Here is a 25,911-nt window from a genome sequence, read left to right as displayed (position 1 = left end):
GCGCTGACACTTCCTTGGTGTTATCATCCTGCTTACATTTTCCCGCCTCTAGTTCTCCTTCCAAGAGTGATCTCCAAAATCATCATGGAACAATCATTTGTGTTGCTGGTGGCTCCATCATGGCCACACAGGTTTTGGTATGCGGATCTGGTTCGGATGTCCAGTTGCCCGCCTTGGCCACTTCCGTTACGGCCAGATCTACTATCTCAAGGTCCGTTTTTCCATCAGGATCTCAAATCATTAAATTTGAAGGTATGGAAATTGAACGCTTAGTACTAAGTCATAGAGGTTTCTCTGACTCAGTGATTAATACTATGTTACAAGCTTGTAAATCTGTCTCTAGAAAGATTTATTATAGAGTTTGGAAGACTTACATTTCATGGTGTTCTTCTCATAAATTCTCCTGGCATTCTTTTAGAATTCCTAGAATTTTACAGTTTCTTCAGGATGGTTTGGATAAGGGTTTGTCTGCAAGTTCCTTGAAAGGACAAATCTCCGCTCTTTCTGTTTTATTTCACAGAAAGATTGCTATACTTCCTGATATACACTGTTTTGTACAGGCTTTAGTTCGTATTAAGCCTGTTATTAAATCAATTTCTCCTCCTTGGAGTCTTAATTTGGTTCTGAAGGCTTTACAGGCTCCTCCATTTGAACCTATGCATTCTTTGGACAGAAGAGTTTCTGAGTTATCTGCTCTTTCTTGTGAGTCTCCTTTTCTGATTTTTCATCAGGATAAGGCAGTTTTGCAGACTTCTTTTAAATTTTTTCCTAAGGTTGTGAATTCTAACAACATTAGTAGAGAAATTGTTGTCCCTTCCTTGTGTCCTAATCCTAAGAATTCTTTGGAAAGATCCTTACATTCTTTGGATGTGGTAAGAGCTTTGAAATATTATGTGGAAGCTACTAAAGATTTCAGGAAGACTTCCAGTCTATTTGTTTTATTTTCTGGTCCTAGGAAAGGTCAGAAGGCTTCTGCTATTTCCTTGGCTTCTTGGTTGAAACTTTTGATTCATCAAGCTTATTTGGAGTCGGGTCAGGCCCCGCATCAGAGAATTACGGCTCATTCTACTAGATCAGTCTCCACTTCGTGGGCTTTTAAGAATGAAGCTTCAGTTGATCAGATTTGCAAAGCGGCAACTTGGTCCTCTTTGCATACATTTACTAAATTCTACCATTTTGATGTATTTGCTTCCTCTGAATCATTTTTTGGTAGAAAAGTTCTTCAGGCAGCTGTTTCAGTTTGATTCTTCTGCTTTTGATTTAAGTTTTTTTCTTTCAAAAATGAAAATAAACTTGTTTTTTTTGGTTGTGGACTAATTTTTTCAGCGGAATATGGCTGTTTTTATTTTATTCCCTCCCTCTCTAGTGACTCTTGAGTTGAGATCCACATCTTGGGTATTGCTATCCCATATGTCACGAGCTCATGGACTCTTGCCAATTACATGAAAGAAAACATAATTTATGTAAGAACTTACCTGATAAATTAATTTCTTTCATATTGGCAAAAGTCCATGAGGCCCACCCTTTTTATGGTGGTTATGATTTTTTGTATAAAGCACAATTATTTCCAAATTTCCTTTGTTGATGCTTTCTACTCCTTTCTTTATCAGCCCACTGCTTGGCTATTCGTTAAACTGAATTGTGGGTGTGGTGAGGGGTGTATTTATAGGCATTTTGAGGTTTGGGAAACTTTGCCCCTCCTGGTAGGATTGTATATCCCATATGTCACTAGCTCATGGACTCTTGCCAATATGAAAGAAATTAATTTATCAGGTAAGTTCTTACATAAATTATGTTTTTACTTTGTACAGACATTTTTGCAAGAATGTTAAAGGGACAAGATTCAGGTAGAGCAAGTGATTTTAAACAACTGTCCAATGTATGTCTATTATCAATTTTGCTTTATACACTTGGGGCGTGATCCGATATAGATCGCAGTTTGCGGCGCAAGCGAGGGAACCGGCGTCGCCCGCAGTTTCAGCTCGCAACTCGAGCTATCCCATATAAGTCGCCGTCAGATGCTAACGTGCCGTAAGTCTGACAAACCAGCGATGTCCAGAAATCTGCGCAAGTACAAATTTCTGGCGTCGCCAGTGACTTGCGCCACGTTAGAATCTGCCGGCGCCTATAAAACCTGACTAAAGTCTAAAACACCCGCACTGTCTAACACGCCTCCCTAACATAGCCCGCACTGTCTAACACGCCTCCCTAACATAGCCCGACACGTCTAACCCTCTATCCGCTATCCCCCCTCACTAGCCTAACAATAAAAAAGCTATTAACCCCTAAACCGCCGCTCCCGTACCCCGCCGCAACCTAATAAAGTTATTAACCCCTAAACCGCCGCTCCCGTACCCCGCCGCAAGCTATATTATATCTATAACCCCCTAAAGTGAGCCCCTAACACCGCCGCCATCTATATTAAAATTATTAACCCCTAATGTAAGCCCCTTACACCGCCGCCATCTCTATTAAAATGATTAACCCCTAATTTAATCTACCTACCCCGCCGCCAGCTATATTATCTATATTAACCCTAAGTATATTATAGTTAATATAGGTATTACATTATATATATTAACTATATTAACCCTAATTATATTAGGGTTAATATAGTTACTATAGTATTTATATTAACTATATTAACTCTATCTAACCCTAACACCCCTAACTAAATTTATATTAAATTAATCTAATTCATTTATAAACTAAAATATTCCTATTTAAATCTAAATACTTACCTATAAAATAAACCCTAAGATAGCTACAATATAATTAATAATTACATTGTAGCTATGTTAGGGTTAATATTTATTTTACAGGTAAATTGTTAATTATTTTAACTAGGTATAATAGATATTAAATAGTTATTAACTATTTAATATCTACCTAGTTAAAATAATTACCCAATTACCTGTAAAATAAATCCTAACCTAAGTTACAAATACACCTACACTATCAATAAATTTAATAAACTACAAACATCTATCTAAAAATACAATTAAATTAACTAAACTACAAAAAAAAAACCACTAAATTACAAAAAATAAAAAAAAGATTACAAGATTTTTAAGCTAATTACACCTATTCTAAGCCCCCTAATAAAATAATAAACCCCCAAAATAAAAAAAATTCCCTGCCCTATTCTAAATTAAACAAATTTCAAAGCTCTTTACCTTACCAGCCCTTAAAAGGGCCTTTTGTGGGGCATGCCCCAAAGAATTCAGCTCTTTTGCATACAACAAATACAATCCCCCCCCCCATTACAACCCACCACCCACATACCCCTATTCTAAAACCACCCAAACCCCCCTTAAAAAAGCCTAACACTACCCCCCTGAAGATCTCCCTACCTTGTCTTCACCACACCGGGCCGAACTCCTGATCCGATCCGGGCGATGTCTTCCTCCAAGCGGCAAAGAAGAATTCTTCCTCCGGCGATGTCTTCCTCCAAGCGGCAAAGAAGAATTCTTCCTCCGGCGACGTCTTCCTCCAAGCGGCAGCAAAGTCTTCATTCTTCCGGCGGCATCTTCAATCTTCTTTCTTCGCTCCGCCGCCGCGGAGCATCCATCCCGGCCGACTGCTGTACTACGAATGAGGTACCTTTAAATGACGTCATCCAAGATGGCGTCCGCCGAATTCCGATTGGCTGATAGGATTCTATCAGCCAATCGGAATTAAGTTAGAAAAATCTGATTGGCTGATTGAATCAGCCAATCAGATTCAAGTTCAATCCGATTGGCTGATCCAATCAGCCAATCAGATTGAGCTCGCATTCTATTGGCTGTTCCGATCAGCCAATAGAATGCGAGCTCAATCTGATTGGCTGTTCGGATCAGCCAATCGGATTGAACTTGAATCTGATTGGCTGATTCAATCAGCCAATCAGATTTTTCTAACTTAATTCCGATTGGCTGATAGAATCCTATCAGCCAATCGGAATTTGGCGGACGCCATCTTGGATGACGTCATTTAAAGGTACCTCATTCGTAGTACAGCAGTCGGCCGGGATGGATGCTCCGCGGCGGCGGAGCGAAGAAAGAAGATTGAAGATGCCGCCGGAAGAATGAAGACTTTGCTGCCGCTTGGAGGAAGACGTCGCCGGAGGAAGAATTCTTCTTTGCCGCTTGGAGGAAGACATCGCCGGAGGAAGAATTCTTCTTTGCCGCTTGGAGGAAGACATCGCCCGGATCGGATCAGGAGTTCGGCCCGGTGTGGTGAAGACAAGGTAGGGAGATCTTCAGGGGGGTAGTGTTAGGCTTTTTTAAGGGGGGTTTGGGTGGTTTTAGAATAGGGGTATGTGGGTGGTGGGTTGTAATGGGGGGGGGGATTGTATTTGTTGTATGCAAAAGAGCTGAATTCTTTGGGGCATGCCCCACAAAAGGCCCTTTTAAGGGCTGGTAAGGTAAAGAGCTTTGAAATTTGTTTAATTTAGAATAGGGCAGGGAATTTTTTTATTTTGGGGCTTTATTATTTTATTAGGGGGCTTAGAATAGGTGTAATTAGCTTAAAAATCTTGTAATCTTTTTTTTTATTTTTTGTAATTTAGTGTTTGTTTTTTTTTGTAATTTAGTTTAGTTAATTTAATTGTATTTTTAGATAGATGTTTGTAGTTTATTAAATTTATTGATAGTGTAGGTGTATTTGTAACTTAGGTTAGGATTTATTTTACAGGTAATTGGGTAATTATTTTAACTAGGTAGATATTAAATAGTTAATAACTATTTAATATCTATTATACCTAGTTAAAATAATTAACAATTTACCTGTAAAATAAATATTAACCCTAACATAGCTACAATGTAATTATTAATTATATTGTAGCTATCTTAGGGTTTATTTTATAGGTAAGTATTTAGATTTAAATAGGAATATTTTAGTTTATAAATGAATTAGATTAATTTAATATAAATTTAGTTAGGGGTGTTAGGGTTAGATAGAGTTAATATAGTTAATATAAATACTATAGTAACTATATTAACCCTAATATAATTAGGGTTAATATAGTTAATATATATAATGTAATACCTATATTAACTATAATATACTTAGGGTTAATATAGATAATATAGCTGGCGGCGGGGTAGGTAGATTAAATTAGGGGTTAATCATTTTAATAGAGATGGCGGCGGTGTAAGGGGCTTACAATAATATAAATATAGCTGGCGGCGGTATAGGGGGATTAGATTAGGGGTTAATAATTTTTATATAGGTGGCGGCGGTGTAAGGGGTCAGATTAGGGGATAGATAAAGTAGATGGCGGCGGTTTTAGGGGCTCACAGTAGGGGGTTAGTTTATGTAGATGGCGGCGGGGTCCGGGAGCGGCGGTTTAGGGGTTAATAACTTTATTAGGGATTTCGGGGGGGGGGGATCGCGGTTGACAGATAGATAGACATTGCGCATGCGTTAGGTGTTAGGTTTATTTTAGCAGATCGCGGTTGACAGGGAGATAGACATTGCGCATGCGTTAGGTGTTAGGTTTATTTTAGAAGATCGCGGTTGACAGGGAGATAGACATTGCGCATGCGTTAGGTGTTAGGTTTATTTTAGCAGCCAGTTTAGGAAGTTACGGGTCTCCAATAGTCAGCGTAAGGCTTCTTACGGCTGCTTTTTGTGGCGAGGTGAAAATGGAGTAAGTTTTCTCCATTTTCGCCACGTAAGTCCTTACGCTGCATATTGGATACCAAACTGCGCGGGTTTGGTATACCTGCCTATGGCCCAAAAAACTACGGGCGACGGCAGAAATATATGCGCGTAACTTCTAGGTTACGCCGTATATGTGATACCAAACCCGCGCAAATATTGGCGTCGCCGGCTTTTGCGGGCGACGATTTATATTGGATCGACCCCATGGTATCCTTTGTTAAAAAGTAAATCTAGGTAGGCTGATAGGAGTTCAGGAGTGTGCACATGTCTGTAGCATTCTATCTGCTTGATTATGAGTCTTGCATTAGCCTTAAAAAGCAGCGTTGAGAGGTCCCAACGCTGCTTTTTAACGCTCGCTGGTATTACGAGTCTGGCAGGTACAGGTGTACCGCTCACTTTTCTTCCGCGACTCGAGCAAACCGCAAATCCCCTTACGTAAATTGCGTATCTTATCTTTTTAATGGGATTTTCCTAACACCAGTATTACAAGTCTTGGAAGAAGTGAGCGGTACACCCTCTTCTGTCAAGACTCCTACCGCATTTAAAAGTCAGTAGTTAAGAGTTTTATGGGCTAACGCCGTAGTATAAAACTCTTAACTAAAGTGCTAAAAAGTACACTAACACCCATAAACTGCCTATTAACCCCTAAACCGTGCCCCCCCCCCCATCGTAAACACTTAAATAAAGTTTTTAACCCCTAATCTGCCGACCGGACATCGCCGCCACTTTAATAAATATATTAACCCTTAAGCTGCCGCACTCCCGCCTCGCAAACACTAGTTAAATTTTATTAACCCCTAATCTGCCGTCCCTAACATCGCCGACACCTACCTACATTTATTGACCCCTAATCTGCCGCCCCCAACGTCACTGCTACTATATTAAATTTATTAACCCCTAAACCTAAGTCTAAACCTAAGTCTAACACCCCCCTAACTTAAATATAATTTAAATAAAACAAAATTAAATTACTACAATTAAATTAATTATTCCTATTTAAAACTAAATACTTACCTGTAAAATAAACCCTAAGCTAGCTACAATATAACTAATAGTTACATTTGTATCTATCTTAGGGTTTATTTTTATTTTACAGGCAACTTTGTATTTATTTTAACTAGGTACAATAGTCATTAAATAGTTATTAACTAGTTAATAACTTCCTAGTTAAAATAAAGACAAATATACCTGTAAAATAAATCCTAACCTAAGTTACAATTACACCTAACACTACACTATCATTAAATTAATTACCTAAATACAATTAAATACAATTAAATTAAATAAACTAAAGTACAAAAAAAAAAACCCACTAAATTACATAAAATAAAAAAATAATTACAAGAATTTTAAAATAATTACACCTAATCGAATCCCCCTAATAAAATAAAAAAGTCCCCCAAAATAATAAAATTCCCTACCTTATACTAAATTACAAATAGCCCTTAAAGGGGCTTTTTGCGGGGCATTGCCCCAAAGTAATCAGCTCTTTTACCTGTAAAAAAAATACAATACCCCCCCAACATTAAAACCCACCACCCACACACCCAACCCTACTCTAAAACCCACCCAATCCCCCCTTAATAAAACCTAACACTACCCCCTTGAATATCACCCTACCTTGAGCCGTCTTCACCCAGTCGGCCACAAGTGATCCTCCAGAGGGGCAGAAGTCTTCATCCGATCCGGGCAGAAGAGGACCTCCAGACGAGCAGAAGTCTTCATCCAGGCGGCATCTTCTATCTTCATCCATCCGGAGCGGGTCCATCTTCAAGCCAGCCGATACAGAGCATCCTCTTCTTCCAACGACTCCCGACGAATGAAGGTTCCTTTAAATGACATCATCCAATATGGCGTCCCTTCAATTCCGATTGGCTGATAGGATTCTATCAGCCAATCGGAATTAAGGTAGAAAAAATCCTATTGGCTGTTGCAATCAGCCAATAGAATGTGAGCTCAATTCTATTGGCTGATTGGATCAGCCAATAGAATTTTTTCTACCTTAATTCCGATTGGCTGATAGAATCCTATCAGCCAATCGGAATTCAAGGGACGCCATTTAAAGGAACCTTCATTCATTGGGAGTCGTCAGAAGAAGAGGATGCTCGGCGTTGGCTGGCTTCAAGATGGACCCGCTCTGCTCCGGATGGATGAAGATAGAAGATGCCGTCTGGATGAAGACTTCTGCTCGTCTGGAGGTCCTCTTCTGCCCGGATTGGATGAAGACTTCTGCCCCTCTGGAGGACCACTTGTGCCTGGCTGGGTGAAGACGGCTCAAGGTAGGGTGATCTTCAAGGGGGAAGTGTTAGATTTTATTAAGGGGGGATTGGGTGGGTTTTAGAGTAGGGTTGGGTGTGTGGGTGGTGGGTTTTAATGTTGGGGGGGTATTTTTTTTACAGGTAAAAGAGCTGATTACTTTGGGGCAATGCCCCGTAAAAAGCCCTTTTAAGGGCTATTTGTAATTTAGTATAGGGTAGGGAATTTTATTATTTTGGGGGGCTTTTTTATTTTATTAGGGGGATTAGATTAGGTGTAATTAGTTTAAAATTCTTGTAATTATTTTTTTTATTTTCTGTAATTTAGTGTTTGGTTTTTTTTGTAGTTTATTTAATTTAATTGTATTTAATTGTAGTTAATTTAGGTAATTAATTTAATGATAGTGCAGTTGTAGGTGTAATTGTAACTTAGGTTAGGGTTTATTTTACAGGTATATTTGTCTTTATTTTACCTAGTTAAAATATATACAAAGTTGCCTGTAAAATAAATATAAATCCTAAGCTAGCTACAATGTAACTATTAGTTATATTGTAGCTAGCTTAGGGTTTATTTTATTGGAAAGTATTTAGTTTTAAATAGGATTAATTTATTTAATTGTAGTTATTTTCTTTACATTTATTTAAATTATATTTAAGTTAGGGGGTGTTAGGGTTAGGGTTAGACTTAGGTTTAGGGGTTAATAAATTTAATATAGTAGCGGAACGTTTGGGGGCAGATTAGGGTTTAATAAATATAATGTAGGGTTCGGCGATGTTGGGGGCATCAGATTAGGGGTTCATAAGTATAATGCAGGTGGCGACGATGTCGGGGGCGGCAGATTAGGGGTTAATAAGTGTAAGATTAGGGGTGTTTAGACTCGGGGTTCATGTTAGGGTGTTAGGTGTAGACATAAAAAGTATTTCCCCATAGGAATCAATGGGGCTGAGTTAGAAGCTGAACGCAGCTTTTTTGCAGGTGTTATTTTTTTTTTCAGCCCGATATGCCCTATTGATTCCTATGGGGAAATCGTGCACAAGCACGTTTTGCCAGCTCACCGCTACCGTAAGCAACGCTGGTATTGAGGTGAGATGTGGAGCTAAATTTTTCTCTACGCTCACCTTTTTGCGGCAACGCCGGGTTTAAAAAAACACGTAATACCAGCGTTGTCTTAAGGGAGCGTTGAAAAAAATGCTCGTTAGCAACGCACCCCTGTTACCGCAAAACTCGTAATCTCGGTGTATGGCAGCAGTTTTTTTTAACTTTGTATAACACTGCTATAAACAATGTTGCAAACACTGCTGCCAAATGGCTAAAGACACATGCACGCTCCTGAGCTCCCATAGAATGACTCTTTAACCTTGAGTGCTAATGACGGCTCTGAGCTGTCACAGAGTTTCCCACTCTGGTGCTAATGACGGCTCAGAACCATCACTAGCACTCTCCCACCTTGAGGGAGATCTGGGGGCTCCTAACCACTCCTATCCCGGCGATCGGGCCTGTATAATAACAGACATCGCCGGGGCTTCACGTTTTGCGTGGTGACGTCACGCGCAATGACTTGATGACGTCACTACACAACTTTATTTATACTTAACAATGTTAAGTATAGGAGCAGGGGGCATGCTGCTTAGAAGCCTGTATCTCAGGCATCTAAGCAGCTACAGACACACAAGACCCCCCATTAGAAAGGTAATCGCCTAACCTTTCCAACAAAAAAAGTTAAAAAAAAGATTGTTCAAAAAAATAAAAAAAAACTTAAAAAATCTTAGCACCTAGGTGGGAAAGTGCTTAGCACTCAAAGGGTTAAGAAAGGATACAAACAGAGCTAACCAAAAGTAATAGAAGTAAACTTTACATGACAGTTCATAGGGGAAGTGTTATTATTATTAAATTATTTGGAAAAAAAAACACCTGAGAATTTGCATTTCTAATTTGCATATCTTACCCAGAATTCTCTTGTGCATTGGTAACATTGTATATGAGGTATTTCTGGGAAAAAGCAAGCGGGAATCTTGCCTAGATGTGCTAATTTCCTATGCAAATATTTACATTGATTTAATTTTGAGACATAGAGGATTTTAATTTCAGTTTTTTATCTCCCCCCATAATTTTAATCAATTTTGGTTTAAATTATTTTATATATATATATATATATATATATATATATATATATATATATATACACACACACAAACAAATATACACCATGGGGCATATTTATCAAGCCCCATAAGGAGCTTGAGGTCCCTTGAGGTCCCCTAGACCACTACTCTATAACTTGTCTGCCTGCTCTGAGGCGGCGGACAGAAATCAACCCGATCGAATACGATCAGGTTGATTGACACCCCTGCTAGCGGCCGATTGGCCATGAATCTGCAGGGGGCGGCATTGCACCAGCAGTTCACAAGAACTGCTGGTGCAATGATAAATGCCGACAGCGTATTACTTCGTATCATGTCCGCTCGCACATTGATAAATATACCCCTATATATATTTACTTATGTTTGGAAATTTACATTCTTACTAAAGATATTTAGATCTGGCTATATTAACATATATAAAAAATATATGCGATTTTGTCTTAATTTCCATTGCTGTGGTAAATTGTTTCCAAACTTTACCACCTCAATGGAAACTAGGCCTTTGTATGTAATAGTAACTGAAGTATGTATGTATTGGGTACTTGTAAAGCACGGCTAATCACCCATTAGGGTCTCAAGGCGCTGCTCATTTTATCGACCTCAGAAGGATGAAAGGTTGAGTGGACCTTGCCGAGATCAAACCTGCAACCCTTGCGTTGCTACAGAGATCAGCCACAGTGCCTTAGCATGCTGAACTATCTGTCTAACAAACAATAATAAACTAGATTTCTATTTACAAAACCAAGAAATATGTCCTAATAATGTTGTTGCATTCATTGATAACTGAGTTATTTTTTTTTATAAATTGTCTAAGATCAGTAATATCAGAGATGTATAATAAATACATAAAAATAAATAAAAACATCAAACAAATGGCACAATGCATATTTTATCTTTGAGTTGCATAAGCTTGAAAGTAAATAATAAACAAGGTAGATTATCATATCACTTAAAGGGATATGGAACCCAATTTTTGTCTTTCATCATTTAAATAGAGCATGCAATTTTAAGCAGCTTTCTGATTTACTCCTATAATCAAGTTTTCTTTGTTCTCTTGGTATCTTTATTTGAAAAAAGCAGGCATGTAAACTTTGGAGCTGGCCCATTTTTGGTTCAGCACCTGTGTAGCGCTTGCTGATCAGTGACTAAATGTAGCCACCAATCAGCAAGCGGTACCCAGGTGCTGAACCAAAAATGGGCTGAATTATGAAAGAAAAAAATTGGGGTTTCAGATCCCTTAATTTACTAAAGATAAACACAAACATGCAACTGATCTGTAGAATAGAAAGAAATAGGGTGAATTGACATTAAGGTCCAGATTACGAGTGGAGCGCTAACAGTTACGCGCATGAGAAAAGGGGTTTATCGCAGTTGTAGCGCCCGTATTACAAGTTGAAAGTAAACATGTTAGGGCAATCAAGGGTTACACTACAATGATTAAAACAAAAGAGAAAGCCAATGGCACCACTTAATGGTTAATAAAAAACCTCAGTATAGTTCCCTTATAATAACACAGAATTTCTGTATCTTTTATAATATCGGGTAAGGATGCTAGTGTATTAAGGCATTAATAATTTCATAATGATTAAAACAAAAACATATCAAAAATACATTACAAAGTACACTTACACTCATAATAACACCATCTAATACAAATGATTAAAAACAAATATTGCATCAAACATTTATAAGGGCTCAAAATATGAGGTCTTAGGTGTTAGAAAAAAAGGCAGCCAAATGACTTTAACATAGATACATACATGTACATATCTAAATATGTATATGTATGTATGTATATATATATTTATATGTGTGTACATATGTATTTGTTTATATATGTATTTAGACATACTGTATATACACATATAAACACATAAATACATATTTACACACATATAGATAATATTAAATATAAGTGCATTGAAGCCCTTTGCAGTAAAGTAGATGAAAACATGTAAAAACATATTTATTCAATATTCATTTTTAATAAAGAGTTATACTGTGTATTTACTGTAAATATTCAACATTCCAATGTTCTGTACATAGCAGAATATGTTCTATGTATTTTTAAATAGATATTCCATATATATATATATATATATATATATATATCTATACCTAAATATAATCATGTATACATATACATGTATAAATATATATTATACCAAAATACCATCAGATATATGTAGAAATATTTATTTATGAATGAATAGAAAATATTTTTCTATCTAAAGAACATTAGAATGTGAAATATTAATATTTTCATGTCGGGTTACCACACTTGAAAACAACAAAGAATACCAAGAGAACAAACCAAATTTGATGATAAAAGTAAATTGGAAGTTTGTTTAAAATTGCCTGCTGTGTGCACAATGTAATACGCACAATAGGTGTGCAATATTAAAATAAAAAACTTATTTGCTCCATTAAAATTGCAATTGTACAGCATGGCATGACAACCGATAGTACAAACGCGTTTCACGACCCCTAGTGGCGCTTACTAATAGACTGTATGTGCACTGCAACTGCTGATCTTTAAATAAAACTGCTTTTTAAAATGGCATGCCCTGTCTGAATCATAAAAGTTATTTTTTAAAATGACTATTATCAATTTACTTCTGTTATCAAAATTGCTCTGTTCAATTAGTATTCTTTGTTGAAGAGTATATCTAGGCAAGCTTATAGGAACTCAGGAGTGTGCACGTTTCTTTAAAACTCTATGGCAGCAGTGTTTTGCAACAATGTTTGTAGCAGTGTTATACACTGTTGCAAACACTATGAGCCTACCTAGATTTACTCTTCAACACAGGATACCAAAATAACATAAATTTGTCAAAAGTAAATTGGAAAGTTGTTTAAAATGTCATGTTTTAACTAGACCAGGAAAGATTACTTTTGACTTTACTGTCCCTTTAATAGTGAAGTAGGCCAGTGATGTTTAATTGTCATGATAATATATAATGTTAATTCTGTAGGTTTAGGACTAAATAAACGTAATTTTCTTTCTGTGTATAAAAGATTTGAATGTGTTCAGCATGTGAGTACAATTTTATTACAACATTGTTACAAAATCCATCTCTAGTCTAAAAACATTTTCTTCTTAAAGGGCCGTTAAAGTGGAAAAATGAAAAGCTCTAATGTGTTTGTGCATGTCATTTTAACGCTAGCAACTTTGCAAAGGGGTCAAACACAAAGGGCCAGATTACAAGTAGTGCGCATGCATAAACCCGGGCCAGAAGTAAACTTTTAATGCAAGCAGGTTAGCGTGCGTATTACAAGTTGAAAGTAAAATATTTTCGCACGATCGAAAGCTGGCGCACTGACTTCAGAACTAACTTCTCCCCATAGACTTCAAAGGAGAGTGGAAACTGGAAAAACACTTATCGCTTATGTGACACCTTGTTATATCTACAGCGCTAACTTGAAGGTAGTTAATAATATTTTACATTCTAATGTTCTTCACCTAGAAGAAAATTTTAATTTTAAATATAAATATATTTCTAAATATAAATTATTAATATTTTGTAAAAAAAAATATATATATATAAATATATATATATATATATAGGTATATATACTTAAATATAGGAATATCTATTTAAAAATACATAGCCCATTTTCACAAATGTGAAGAACATTGGAATGTGAAATATTTACATTACATACACAGTAAAACACATTATTAAAGGGACAGTCTTCTTGAAAATTGTTATTGTTTAAAAAGATAGATAAAGCATTCATTCCCCATTCCCCAGTTTTGCATAACCATTAATACACTTTTTACTTCTGTGATTTACTTCTATCTAAGCCTCTGCAGACTGCTCCTTATCTCAGACTTGAATTTTAGCCAATCAGTGCTGACTCATAAATAACTCCATGGGAGTGAGCACGTTATCTATATGGCAAGCATGAACTAGCACTGTCTAACTGCACTGAGATAAGAGGCTTAGAAACCAGTTTGAGCCTACGTAGGTTTAGCTTTGAACAAAAAATACAAAGAGAACAAAGAAATTTGGATTATAAAAGTCAATTGGAAAGTTGTTTAAAATCGCATGCCCTATCTGAATCATGAAAGTTTAATTTTAAATTGACTGTCCCCTTAAAAATTAAAATAGAAAAATAGAATAAAAATGTATTTTCAAGTGTTCAGGAATTTGTGGAAAGGGCTCCAAAGTATATATGTATATATATATATATATATATATATATATATATGTGTGTGTGTGTATATATGTATATACATAGATACAGATATATACATATGTACATATACATACATGCACATATTTAGACATGTATATGTATGTATATATCCATTAAAGCCCTTTCTATTTAAATACCTTGTCATATCTCATATACCTTTAAATCCTTATAACTTTTATTTTTAATATTTATGGGAATAATTATTTTTAGATAGTGTATAAATGAGCTTAACACTTTATTTTAACTCATTTATGTTGTGATTGGTGCAACTTTTTGTTTAGCCCTAACCCAAATTCAAAGAATTCAGTCGCACTAACCCGACGAGTGCAAATAACGTTTGCGCTGGTGTGGTCACGTTTACTTTCAACTTGCAATATGAGTACAAGTTAACGCAGCACGATATTTCAATATAGCGTGTGCGCTAAAGTTAGTGCGCCACTTGTAATCTAGCCCACAGTAATTAGCGCTCTTCGAATAATTGATTACGGATACCTGAATAATAAAGCACTGCTCGGTAGGCACACACCTGCTGGTTCAGAATGGAAAGTGACGATCATCCAATCAGCAACTGTAGTTGCTGAGTCATGAGATTACTGCTGCTGATTAAGAGCATGTCATTTATCTATTATAAATAATGGCCCTTTAAAATGTTATTGCCAGCATGAACTGTGATTTGCAATGGCAAGAAGCTTAAATGGATTGAATAAGGACCTACAAAATCTAACTATAAAATTAGCACTGCCATCAACCAAGAAATCGTTTTCTTTTTAGGTACCATAAATATTTACAAGGGCACATGAAAAACTTGGTAATATTTTATCCATTTTTTAACTGCTTCACAAAGCTCAAAATTACATCTATAACTAAACACAACGGTTAATCCTGAAAGCTATTTGTAAAGCATAAATCCCATTAAAAATATGAAAAGCTACATTTTTATTTCAAAATTAAACCTTAAAATGTTCTGTATTTCAAGATCAGAGAGGATTAGCAAAAAAAAATAAATCAGGTTTGTAACGAAAAAGTAACCACAATCATTATAAGCTCAGTGAATTTCAACTTTTTTCATTCTATGTTAGTTCCTAAAAGTGTAAATAATTATACACAAAAACGATTACAGTATATCAATCACTAAGGGCGAGTTTCCATAACTGGTCTATAACTATGAGCTTAAAAGTGTTAACCAGTTTGGCTGGTTAAAATGATATTAGTTTACATTTTCACTATGTTTAAAATCTTTCTTATTCCTTTTCACACGTGCACAAATTTATTTTCAAGTGTTTAGCGTAAACTCCCATTTTTATTTAATATTCAGCCACTTGGTCAACAACATATGACAGGTGGGGGTGGGGAGCGCTCAAAAAGAGCTGTGAGTTGGACTGTGATTCTTAACTATTCCTTAAAATCCTTAAAATCTTCTCACAAAAATCCTAAATTAAAGTGTAAATAAATTAATCACTGTGCTAGTGTTGTTCTACAAAAGAGTGTACTCCGTGTTAAAACATATTTCCCCTAATCGGCAATTTTGTAACAATATATATTGTTTAAAACTTAGTTTAAAGTGCAGTGTGTGTATATATGTGCATTAGTAATATTCCCATCCACATCTGATGCTACTGGTATTACTCCTATTCCTTAACACTTCTATCCGTAATGTGTAGGCACAATGTTGTGAATACAATATTGTAAATATACTTATAAGTGAATGAAAAAAATATACAGTAGTTTAGAAAAAAAACATTTACTTAAAACATGTTAAAATACAAATACTGTTACTGTAAACAATTCATATGGTGTTCCGTATCTTTGTAACTAGTCCTTAGATTAAAAAGTCCCAATTGTGGCCACAATTTAGGAATATCCTATCAGATATATTACTAAAGAATCACAATATCTGAACTCACTGAAAACCATTATTTTTAAATAATTACACTTTTTCATAGGATATGGACATGCTCTAATATATGCTTTAATTACAAAGATACGGAACACCATATGAATTGTCTACAGTAACAGTATTTGTATTTTAACATGTTTTAAGTAAATGTTTTTTTTCTAAACTAATGTATATTTTTTTCATTCACTTATAAGTATATTTACAATATTGTATTCACAACATTGTGCCTACACATTACGGATAGAAGTGTTAAGGAATAGGAGTAATACCAGTAGCATCTGATGTGGATGGGAATATTACTAATGCACATATATACACACACTGCACTTTAAACTAAGTTTTAAACAATATATATTGTTACAAAATTGCAGATTAGGGGAAATATGTTTTAACACGGAGTACACTCTTTTGTAGAACAACACTAGCACAGTGATTAATTTATTTACACTTTAATTTAGGATTTTTGTGAGAAGATTTTAAGGATTTTAAGGAATAGTTAAAGGACCAGTCAACACTGTACATTTGCATAATCAACAAATGCATGATAAGAAGACAATGCAATAGCACTTAGTCTGAACTTCAAATGAGTAGTAGATTTTTGTTAAATAAATTGCAAAGTTATGTTTATTTCCACTCCCCCTGTATCATGGACAGCCATCAGCCAATCACAAATGCATATACGTATATGCTGTGAATTCTTGCACATGCTCAGTAGGAATTTGTGACTCAAAAAGTGTAAATATAAAAAGACTGTGCACATTTTGTTAATGGAAGTAAATTGGAAAGTTGTTTAAAATTGCATGCTCTGTCTGAATAATGACGTTTAATTTTGACTTGAGTGTCCCTTTAAGAATCACAGTCCAACTCACAGCTCTTTTTGAGCGCTCCCCACCCCCACCTTGCACACTTTCACACATCTGATATTGGGAGCATATCAGACTTGGGGAAGCAAGTTGAGTCTGATCTAAGCTTCACTCCTCACCCCCTCTTTTTGCAACAACATATGACAAGCTGAAAGCCGATAATCGTTTTTTCAATGTAAACTGAGTGAAAATTATGTTTTTTGACTCCCAAACATGCAAAAGTGCAAAATAAAAAATCCAACTACTGGATTATATTATAATTTTCGGTGCAGATCTAATAGATATCAGCCGTCCAAAAATTATAATTAAAAGCAATGTAAACAAGGCCTACGTATTTAAACTAGACACTGTTTTTTGCATAATGGAAAAGTATCATTTATTTAGATGTTGTTTGTGTGATGCAATAACATCCCAGCTACATTATATTTTTCCAATTAAAATAAAAATGACAAACACACGGTCACAGTAGCTAAATACAGAGAGGGTACACACACACACAAATGAACAAAAGAAGCATTGCCAATAATAAGATCTGCTTTGATGCCGTGCTTTCATCTTTTTCTCTACTGCAAACTCAATAAAGGGATATAGAATTAATACTTTAAAGGGACACTGAACCAAAAAAAATGTCTTTCATGATTCAAATAGAGCATGCAATTTTAAGCAACTTACTAATTTACTCCTATTATCAATTTTTCTTTGTTCTCTTGCTATCTTTATTTGAAAAACGAAGGCATCTAAGCTAAGGAGCCAGCACATTTTTGGTTTAGCACCCTGGACAGCATGTATCCACCAATCAGAAAGGACAACCCAGGTTGTGAACCAAAAATGGTCCGGCTTCTAAACTTACATTCTTGCTTTTCAAAGAAAGATAGCAAGAGAATGAAGAAAAATGATAATAGCAGTAAATTAGAAAGTTGCTAAAAATTGCATGCTCTATCTGAATCATGAGAGATAAAATTTTGGGTTCAGTGTCCCTTTAACTCCAAGTTAAAGGGATATGAAACACAAATTTTTTCTTTCATGATTCAGATTGAGCATGTGATTTTAAACATCAATCTTCACTTTGAATCTTTTTTTGAAAAGAAGGGACGAATGCTTAGGAGCCGACCCATTGCTGGAGCAGTAAATGGTTTTGCAAAAATTTTATCTATTTGCAAGAACACTAGATGGCAGCAATGTCCTGCTATGTAGTGCTCCAGATGCCTACCTAGGTATCTCTTTAACACAAGATATCATGGGAATGAATACAATTTGATAATGGAAGTAAACTGGAAACTTTTTAAAATGGTTTGCTCTGTCTGAATCACAAAAGAAAACGTTGGGGTTTCATATCTCTTTAAAGGGACAGTCAAGTCCTAAAAAAACTTTCATGTTTCAAATAGGGCATGTAATTTTAAACAACTTTCCAATTTACTTTTATCACCAATTTTGCTTTGTTCTCTTGGTATTCTTAGTTGAAAGCTAAACCTAAGAGGTTCATATGCTAATTTCTTAGACCTTGAAGGCCGCCTCTAATCTAAATGCATTTTGATAGTTTTTCACCACTAGAGGGCATTAGTTCACGTGTTTCATATAGATAACATTGAGCTCATGCACGTGAATTTACCATGGAGACAGCTCTGATTGGCTAGAATGCAAGTCTATTATCAAAATAAAACAGCTCTGATTGGCTAAAATGCAAGTCTGTCAAAATAACTGAAATAAGGGGGCAGTCTGCTGAGGCTTAGATACAAGGTAATTACAGAGGTAAACGTGTATAATTATACCTGTGTCGGTTATGCAAAACTGGGGAATTGGTAATTAAGGGATTATCTATCTTTTAAAACAACAAAAATGCTGGTGTTTACTGTCCCTTTAACTATGATAGTATAAACATACATTAATTTTATGGGCTTCTAGCAGTTTCCAATTAATAATAAACTTGCTGTTGTTCTAGTCTATCAAAAACATACACCTAAGGCTACTGGTTTTCTTAAATGGACAGTCTAGTCCAAAATAAACTTTCATGATTCAGATAGAGAATGTAATTTTAAACAATTTTCCAATTTACTTTTATCACCAATTTTGCTTTGTTCTCTTGGTATTCTTAGTTGAAAGCTAAACCTAGGAGGTTCAAATGCTAATTTCAAAGCCCTTGAAGGCTGCCTCTTCTTTTAGGGCATTTTGACAGTTTTTCACCACTAGAAGGTGTTAGTTCATGTGTGTCATGTAGATAACACTGTGCTCGCGCACGTGGAGTTCCAGGGAGCCAGCTCTGATTGGCTAAAATGGACGTCTGTCAAAAGAACTGAAATAAGGGGGCAGTTTGCAGAGGCTTAGATACAAGATAATCACAGAGGTAAAAAGTGTATTAATATAACTGTGTTGGTTATGCAAAACTAGGGAATGGCCAATAAAGGGATTATCTATTTTTTTAAACAATACAAATTCTGGTGTAGGCTGTCCCTTTAAGATAATAGTGAAGTGCTACTGTGCATGGATCTCATGGAGGGGCTGGTATAGGACACACTTTTGATATACACAGTGGTAGCACATTTAGAGGGTGATGAGGGGTGCTATACACCACTAGTTATTATGGCAGCACTTACAATTATCAAAGGAATTAACAGCTTTACATTGCAAGACCTCGTTTGGCATTTATTTTGTACTAGCAGGACCAGGAGAGAGGTGAATGGAGCACACAGGGGAATTAAATAAGTAAAGCAAGATTATCTAGTAGAAAATCATGATACCCCTACAAACATTTGTAAAAAAACATCCTTGATATGTAGATTTGTAGGTACTTGTTTGTATCCCAGTTTTTAAAGTCTAAAACCACCCATCTTGATACAAACTCTTACTGACTGTATTAACCTTTCTATTATTTTAAAATAAACATCTATTCTAGATAGAATAATCAGCTAATGAAGGCTATATTTATTATTAATAACAAAAAAACTAAAGATAAAAAAAATATTTTATACTATACTGAAAAAAAGAAAAAGTGTATTTAAGTTCATGCATTACTGCCATGTATATTTATTTGCACTACAGCTTTAACTAAGTTTAATACCATTAAATAATAAGCATTGCTCTATTAAAATGTATTTAATAACAAAACAATAATGCAATATATATATACTGGGGTCTTTAAATAGACACATGAACTTGTATGTGTGCATAAATAAAAGCTGTGAAAGCTAACAGGATATACAAGTAGCATATACTATGGTATTCTGCATCACTGACACCTATTGCCCAGGACAAATCCTTTGCAGATGTAAGAAAATATATTTATTAGGCACAGGGGGGGGGGTATATATTTTACGATTCCCTAATTTAAACAAAAATCTGTACCAATGTCTCCTTAATATTAGACGAACGTGTATGTGTTTGTTTTCAAATTAATATTACAAACGATAAATAAAAAGTGCTAACCTAAGTCAATTGCTGGTGTGCATTGGTGTTTGCAGAATTAAAATGTAAATAAGTTATTGCAGCGTGAGGCACAGGGTGAGGGAAGAAGCCAGCAGCAGAGCTGTCAGTGAGACGCAGACAGATAATTACCCCAGAGGCTGCACTGGCTGCAGACAGGATGGGCGGCAGTTTGTCTCTCTGTTTCTCCTTCTCCTGGGAACTCAGATGATCCTCTTCCATCTGGCAGTCTGATAAGAGAGGCTCAGATCCAGCAGTATGGGAGCTCTGCAGAATCATACTAACCACGACTGCTGCTCACCACCTTGTGTAGCCGACCGCAAAGGAAACTGAAGAATCCCACACATCAAGCTACTCTCCCAGAGTAAAGTGCCCGAGAGCAGGCAGCACAAGCCAGTCCTCCGGACTGCATGTCATCAAATACTAGCGGCTCTCACAACAGCAGGTGAAAAAGCTCCCTCCCAATCTAAGTGTATTTCATTGATTTGTGCCCATAGCAGGAGCTATGCTGCATCTTCGTCTGGAAGCGCCATGTTGTTTATAAGATGTTCCTAGAGACGGGCTTAGAGACCGGGGGATGTCTTTTCGGGGTCCCACAACGTATTTTGCGCAACCAATTAAAGGAATTACTAAATTGTTGGCGTAGACTAAGTTAGTGAATGGGGACCTAATGCAGAGCGTGAAGCGGAGGCGGCTGTGTCAATGGAGAAAGTACCTCCTCCCAGCTGCAGAGCCTGCCAGCTAGTGAGAGCACAACAGGCTCATCCTGGGCAGGGTCCAGCTGCTCTAGTACCTTCCGCCACCACAAACTCAGTCGTGCCCCCCTTAGAGAAAAGTAGTCAGCAGCACTGTATGATTACTTTGTTCTCCGTTACAGTGGGAGTTGGAGATTGGCACAAACAAGCCCATGACATAGTTTCAGACTGTGTTCATATCCTGATCAGCCAAAGGCTACATAACCACTTCATCTCCACAGCAGAGAGAACCTCGTATCATAATACTGTGACTAAAGCTGTTATTTGTAGGACATTTTGGCATTCTAGAAACAAAGTACAAGTAGCCCTCAGTTTACGTCGGGGTTAGGTTCCAGAAGGAATGGTTGTAAATGGAAACTCAGTTTATAATGTAAGTCAATGGGAAGTGAGGGAGATAGGTTCCAGGCCCCTCTCAAAATTGTCATAAGTAACACCCAATACATTATTTTCAAAGCTTTGAAATGAAGACTTTAAATGATTGATAAACAGCATTATAAACCTAATAAAATAATCACACAACATAGAATATATAATAAAACAAAAACATTTTCTAAACAGCATTATAAACCTAATAAAATAATCACACAACACATACTTCACTTGCATTTTTCTGCGAACATTTATTTCTATGCATTCCAATCTGGACTGATTTATAGACAGGAAGATCTTGTTCCTTTGAAATTTGCTCGATAGCTCAGGTCTGGTTAAACTGACTACTTTCAGCTTGCTTGGCTTTGCTGCAACACAAGCGGACAGCTCCATCTACTGCCTATTTTAATAAATGCACTGCTTATCAATGCTTTTCAATAGCAGTCACATGACTGGAAAAAAAAGTTGTTATTCTGAAACTATGTAAATTGAACCGTTGTAAAACGAGGGCCACCTGTAGTTGTAATATGTGGTTCCTGATGTATTAAAGGGATATTCCAGCCAAAATTGGAAACCACATGGGTGCATTTCGGTATTGAACAGAAGCAATTTTATAATATACATGCAAGAGCAAAAATGTTTTTAATAAAAGCTATATCTGTTACAAAAGTGTATTTAAGTATGCACCGTGCACCAGCATTTTGAACACAGCACCTAATGTGCTTGTGCCATCTGTTAATGACTAAATTTGTTACTTGCTGAGATGCAATATTTAAAATGAGATGCAAGCCCCAGTGATGATCTGAGCAGCTGCAATATTTAAAATGTGGGTGCAGTAAAAATGCCTAGCTATGCTTCACATGCACGTGCAGAGAAAAATGTTAACACTAAAACAGTCATAACTTTTACTAGAAGCATTTTTGCCAATACATTTTTATTGCAAATATGTTTGTAATCAAAGATGTAATTAATATATGTACATTTATATTTTGACTGGAATGTCCCTTTAACAATTTTTATAGACACATTAATTACATTAAAGGGACAATCAACACCAGAATTTTTGTTGTTTAAAAAAATAGATAATCCCTGTATTACCCATTCCACAGTTTTGCATAACCAACACAGTTAGATTAATACACTTTTTACCTCTGTGATTACCTTGTATCTAAGCATCTTCTGATAGCCCCCTGATCACATGACATTTTATTTATTATCTATTGACTTGTATTTTAGCCAATTAGTGCAGTGTCTGCCACAAGCCACGAGCATGATCACAATGGAATCTATATGGCTCACATGAAGTAGTTCTCCCCTGTTGTGATAAGCAAATAAAAAATCATGTGATGTGAGGCGGCCTTCAAGGGCTTAGACATTATCATATGAGCCTTCCTAGGTTTAGCTTTCAACTAAGAATACCAAATGAACAAAGCAAAATTGGTGATAAAAGTAAATAGGAAAGTTGTTTAAAATTACATACCCTATTACTAATAATGCTCACAGGAGCCAAGAAATTAATCCCTAAAAAGTGGAAAACGCAGAACATCCCTACACTAGAGGAATGGCAAGCCCAGGTAGATGAGATCCTTCTCATGGAGAGATTTCACTACTTGAAAACCCACAAACTGGCAACCTTTGAAATTGTACTTGCATTATGGCATAATACCATCTAACGTTAAAGGGACAGCCTACACCAGAATTTTTATTGTTTTAAAAGATAGATAATCCCTTTATTACCCATTCCCCAGTTTTGCATAACCAACACAGTTATATTAATATACTTTTAACCTCTGTGATTATCTTGTATCTAAGCCTCTGCAAACTGCCCCTTTATTTCAGTTCTTTTGACAGACTTGCAGTTTAGCCAATCAGTGCCTGCTCCCAGATAACTTCACGTGCATGAGCACAGTGTTATCTATATGAAACACATCAACTAACACCCTCTAGTGGTGAAAAACTGTTAAAATGCATTCTGAAAAGAGGTGGCCTTCAAGGTCTAAGAAATTAGCATATGAACCTCCTAGGTTAAGCTTTCAACTAAGAATACCAAGAGAACAAAGCAAAATTGGTGATAAAAGTAAATTAGAAAAATGGTTAAAATTACATGCCCTATCTGAATCATGAAAGTTTATTTTGGACTAGACTGTCCCTTTAACTTTATTTTTTCCCTCCCTCACACCCTCTTCTTCCCACCACTACTGCCCCTGTTTCCCTCCCCTCTTACACCTTTCCTAACTGTATCAGCACAGATCTCAGCCCATTTAGTCTTGACTTTATGCTCACTTTATGGATATATAAGAAAAATGAAAAACCTTTTATATTTTAGCTCTCACCCTCGGAATTAGTTCCGTTGGATGGGAATATTTACTAATGATGTGATTTATCTCTCAGTTATTATTGTTAGAAGTTGGAAAACATTGATGGAATGTAACTGATTCTTTGTTTGATTTATGACTTTATATTTTAATTTCACATCAATAAAGCTTTTGGAAAAAAAATAAAAAAAATTACATGCCCTATCTGAATCATGAAAGTTTTTTTTTGGACTTGACTGTCCCTTTAAAGCAGAGAAAACCCACGTGAGCCTAATAAGTATTTTTCTTGGCACAACAATTCCAGCAGTGCAGTAGATTGAAAGGTGAATTGCCACAAATGGAAATTATTTTTGTATCCCCCAAATGATGCTGTGTGCGAGTGCACCAAATGGCTGTTCTTTCCATGTGGAAAGTGTTGCTCAGCTGCTATTCAATCAGGAGTAAAAACATTTTCGTTTGGGTTTTCTTAGACTAGTTTACAGAAGCAGATTGGTTAGAAGATGCATTTATACTGCCTCTAAAAAAATGTATGAGATCATTTTTTTGGAACCTGTCCTAGTTTCATCTTTGAGCATTTAATGGAATTAAAGAGAACAGAAATAAAAAGAAAAAAAAAAGAGTAGTGTATCTATAAGAACCAGTATCTACAACTGCAACCCCGGTTAGTGTTTAGATTAAGTTAGTGTAGTGGAATATAAACAAAACTGCAAATCAGTGTATTTTTGTATTTTGATCATGTTCTCCAGATAAAAAAGATAAAAGGGCCAGATTTACAAGTGGAGTCCAAAATATCGCAATTTTGAAAGCGATATTTGCGCTTTGCTGAGTAATACCAGTGCACACAAATGTGCACTGGTATTACAAGTTGAGCGCAATGCGAACTCGAGATTGCGTTCTCATTGCGGGGAAGCATTGCTCTCACGAGATCACACTTCCATAATCTCCAATGGGAGACTTGTTCTCATGCCGTGAGAACTAGCACAGCGATGGGGGTACATATATATTTACATGGAACTCACAGTTCCTATAGACTGCAATGTAAAGGCACTTTTCAGTGCTGTTTTTTTTTCTTACACCCCACACCCGCCAATTTTTAAACCCTCATAACTGCTTTTTGCAGTTATTTTATTAAAAAAAATAAAGATGCTACTGTCTTGATTTTTTTAATAAAGTACATTACACTTGAATTTGGGGGCATTTGGTGGACATTTATAAAATTAACTAGAGATCTGATCTCTGGTTAATTTTATAAGCGCTAATTGTAAAGAGCTGATTACTTTGGGGCAATGCCCCACAAACGGCCCTTTTAAGGGCTGGTAATAGAGCTGATTACTTTTGTAATTTAGTTTAGGGTAGGGACATTTTTTTATTTTGGGGGGCTTTGTTATTTTATTAGGGGGCTTAGATTAGGTGTAATTAGTTTAACATTCTTGTAATCTTTTTTATTTTTGTAATTTAGTGTTTGTTTTTGTAATATAGTTTAGTGTATTTAATTATATTTTAGTTTAGATAATTGTAGTTTATTTAATTAATTTATTGATAGTGTAGGTGTATTTGTAACTTAGGTTAGGATTTATTTTACAGGTAATTTGGTAATTATTTTAACTAGGTAGCTATTAAATAGTTATTAACTATTTAATAACTATTGTACCTAGTTAAAATAAATACCAAGTTACCTGTAAAATAAATATAAACCCTAAAATAGATACAATGTAATTATTAATTATATTGTAGCTATCTTAGGGTTTATTTTATAGGTAAGTATTTAGATTTAAATAGGAATAATTTAGTTAATATTATTAATATTATTTAGATTTATTTTAATAATAATTACGTTAGGCGGTGTTAGGGTTAGACTTAGGTTTAGTGGTTAATATATTTAATATAGGTGGCGGCGGTGTAGGGGGTTAGATTAGGGGTTAATCATTTTAATATAGGTGGCGGCGGTGTAGGGGGATTAAATTAGGGGTTAATCATTTTAATATAGGTGGCGGCGGTGTAGGGGGATTAGATTAGGGGTTAATCATTTTAATATAGGTGGTGGCGGCG

At 35.8% G+C, this 25,911-nt stretch overlaps 1 protein-coding gene across 1 annotated transcript in view; it reads right to left on the bottom strand.

The window, feature by feature from the left end:
- HECTD2 (HECT domain E3 ubiquitin protein ligase 2) overlaps positions 1-21,114 on the bottom strand; it is a 375,065-nt gene extending 353,951 nt beyond the window's left edge. Inside the window, exon 1 of the mRNA XM_053692327.1 lies at positions 20,556-21,114. Within this exon, the coding sequence (XP_053548302.1) occupies positions 20,556-20,702 (147 nt within the window). The 5' untranslated portion in view covers positions 20,703-21,114. The remainder of the gene's footprint in view (positions 1-20,555) is intronic.
- Positions 21,115-25,911: the final 4,797 nt, after the last annotated feature.

Source organism: Bombina bombina, chromosome 9 (genome assembly GCF_027579735.1).
Source record: "Bombina bombina isolate aBomBom1 chromosome 9, aBomBom1.pri, whole genome shotgun sequence".
Lineage (NCBI taxonomy): Eukaryota > Metazoa > Chordata > Amphibia > Anura > Bombinatoridae > Bombina > Bombina bombina.
Note: the sequence above shows the minus strand (reverse complement) of the source record. Positions and strands in the feature narration are given on the sequence as shown.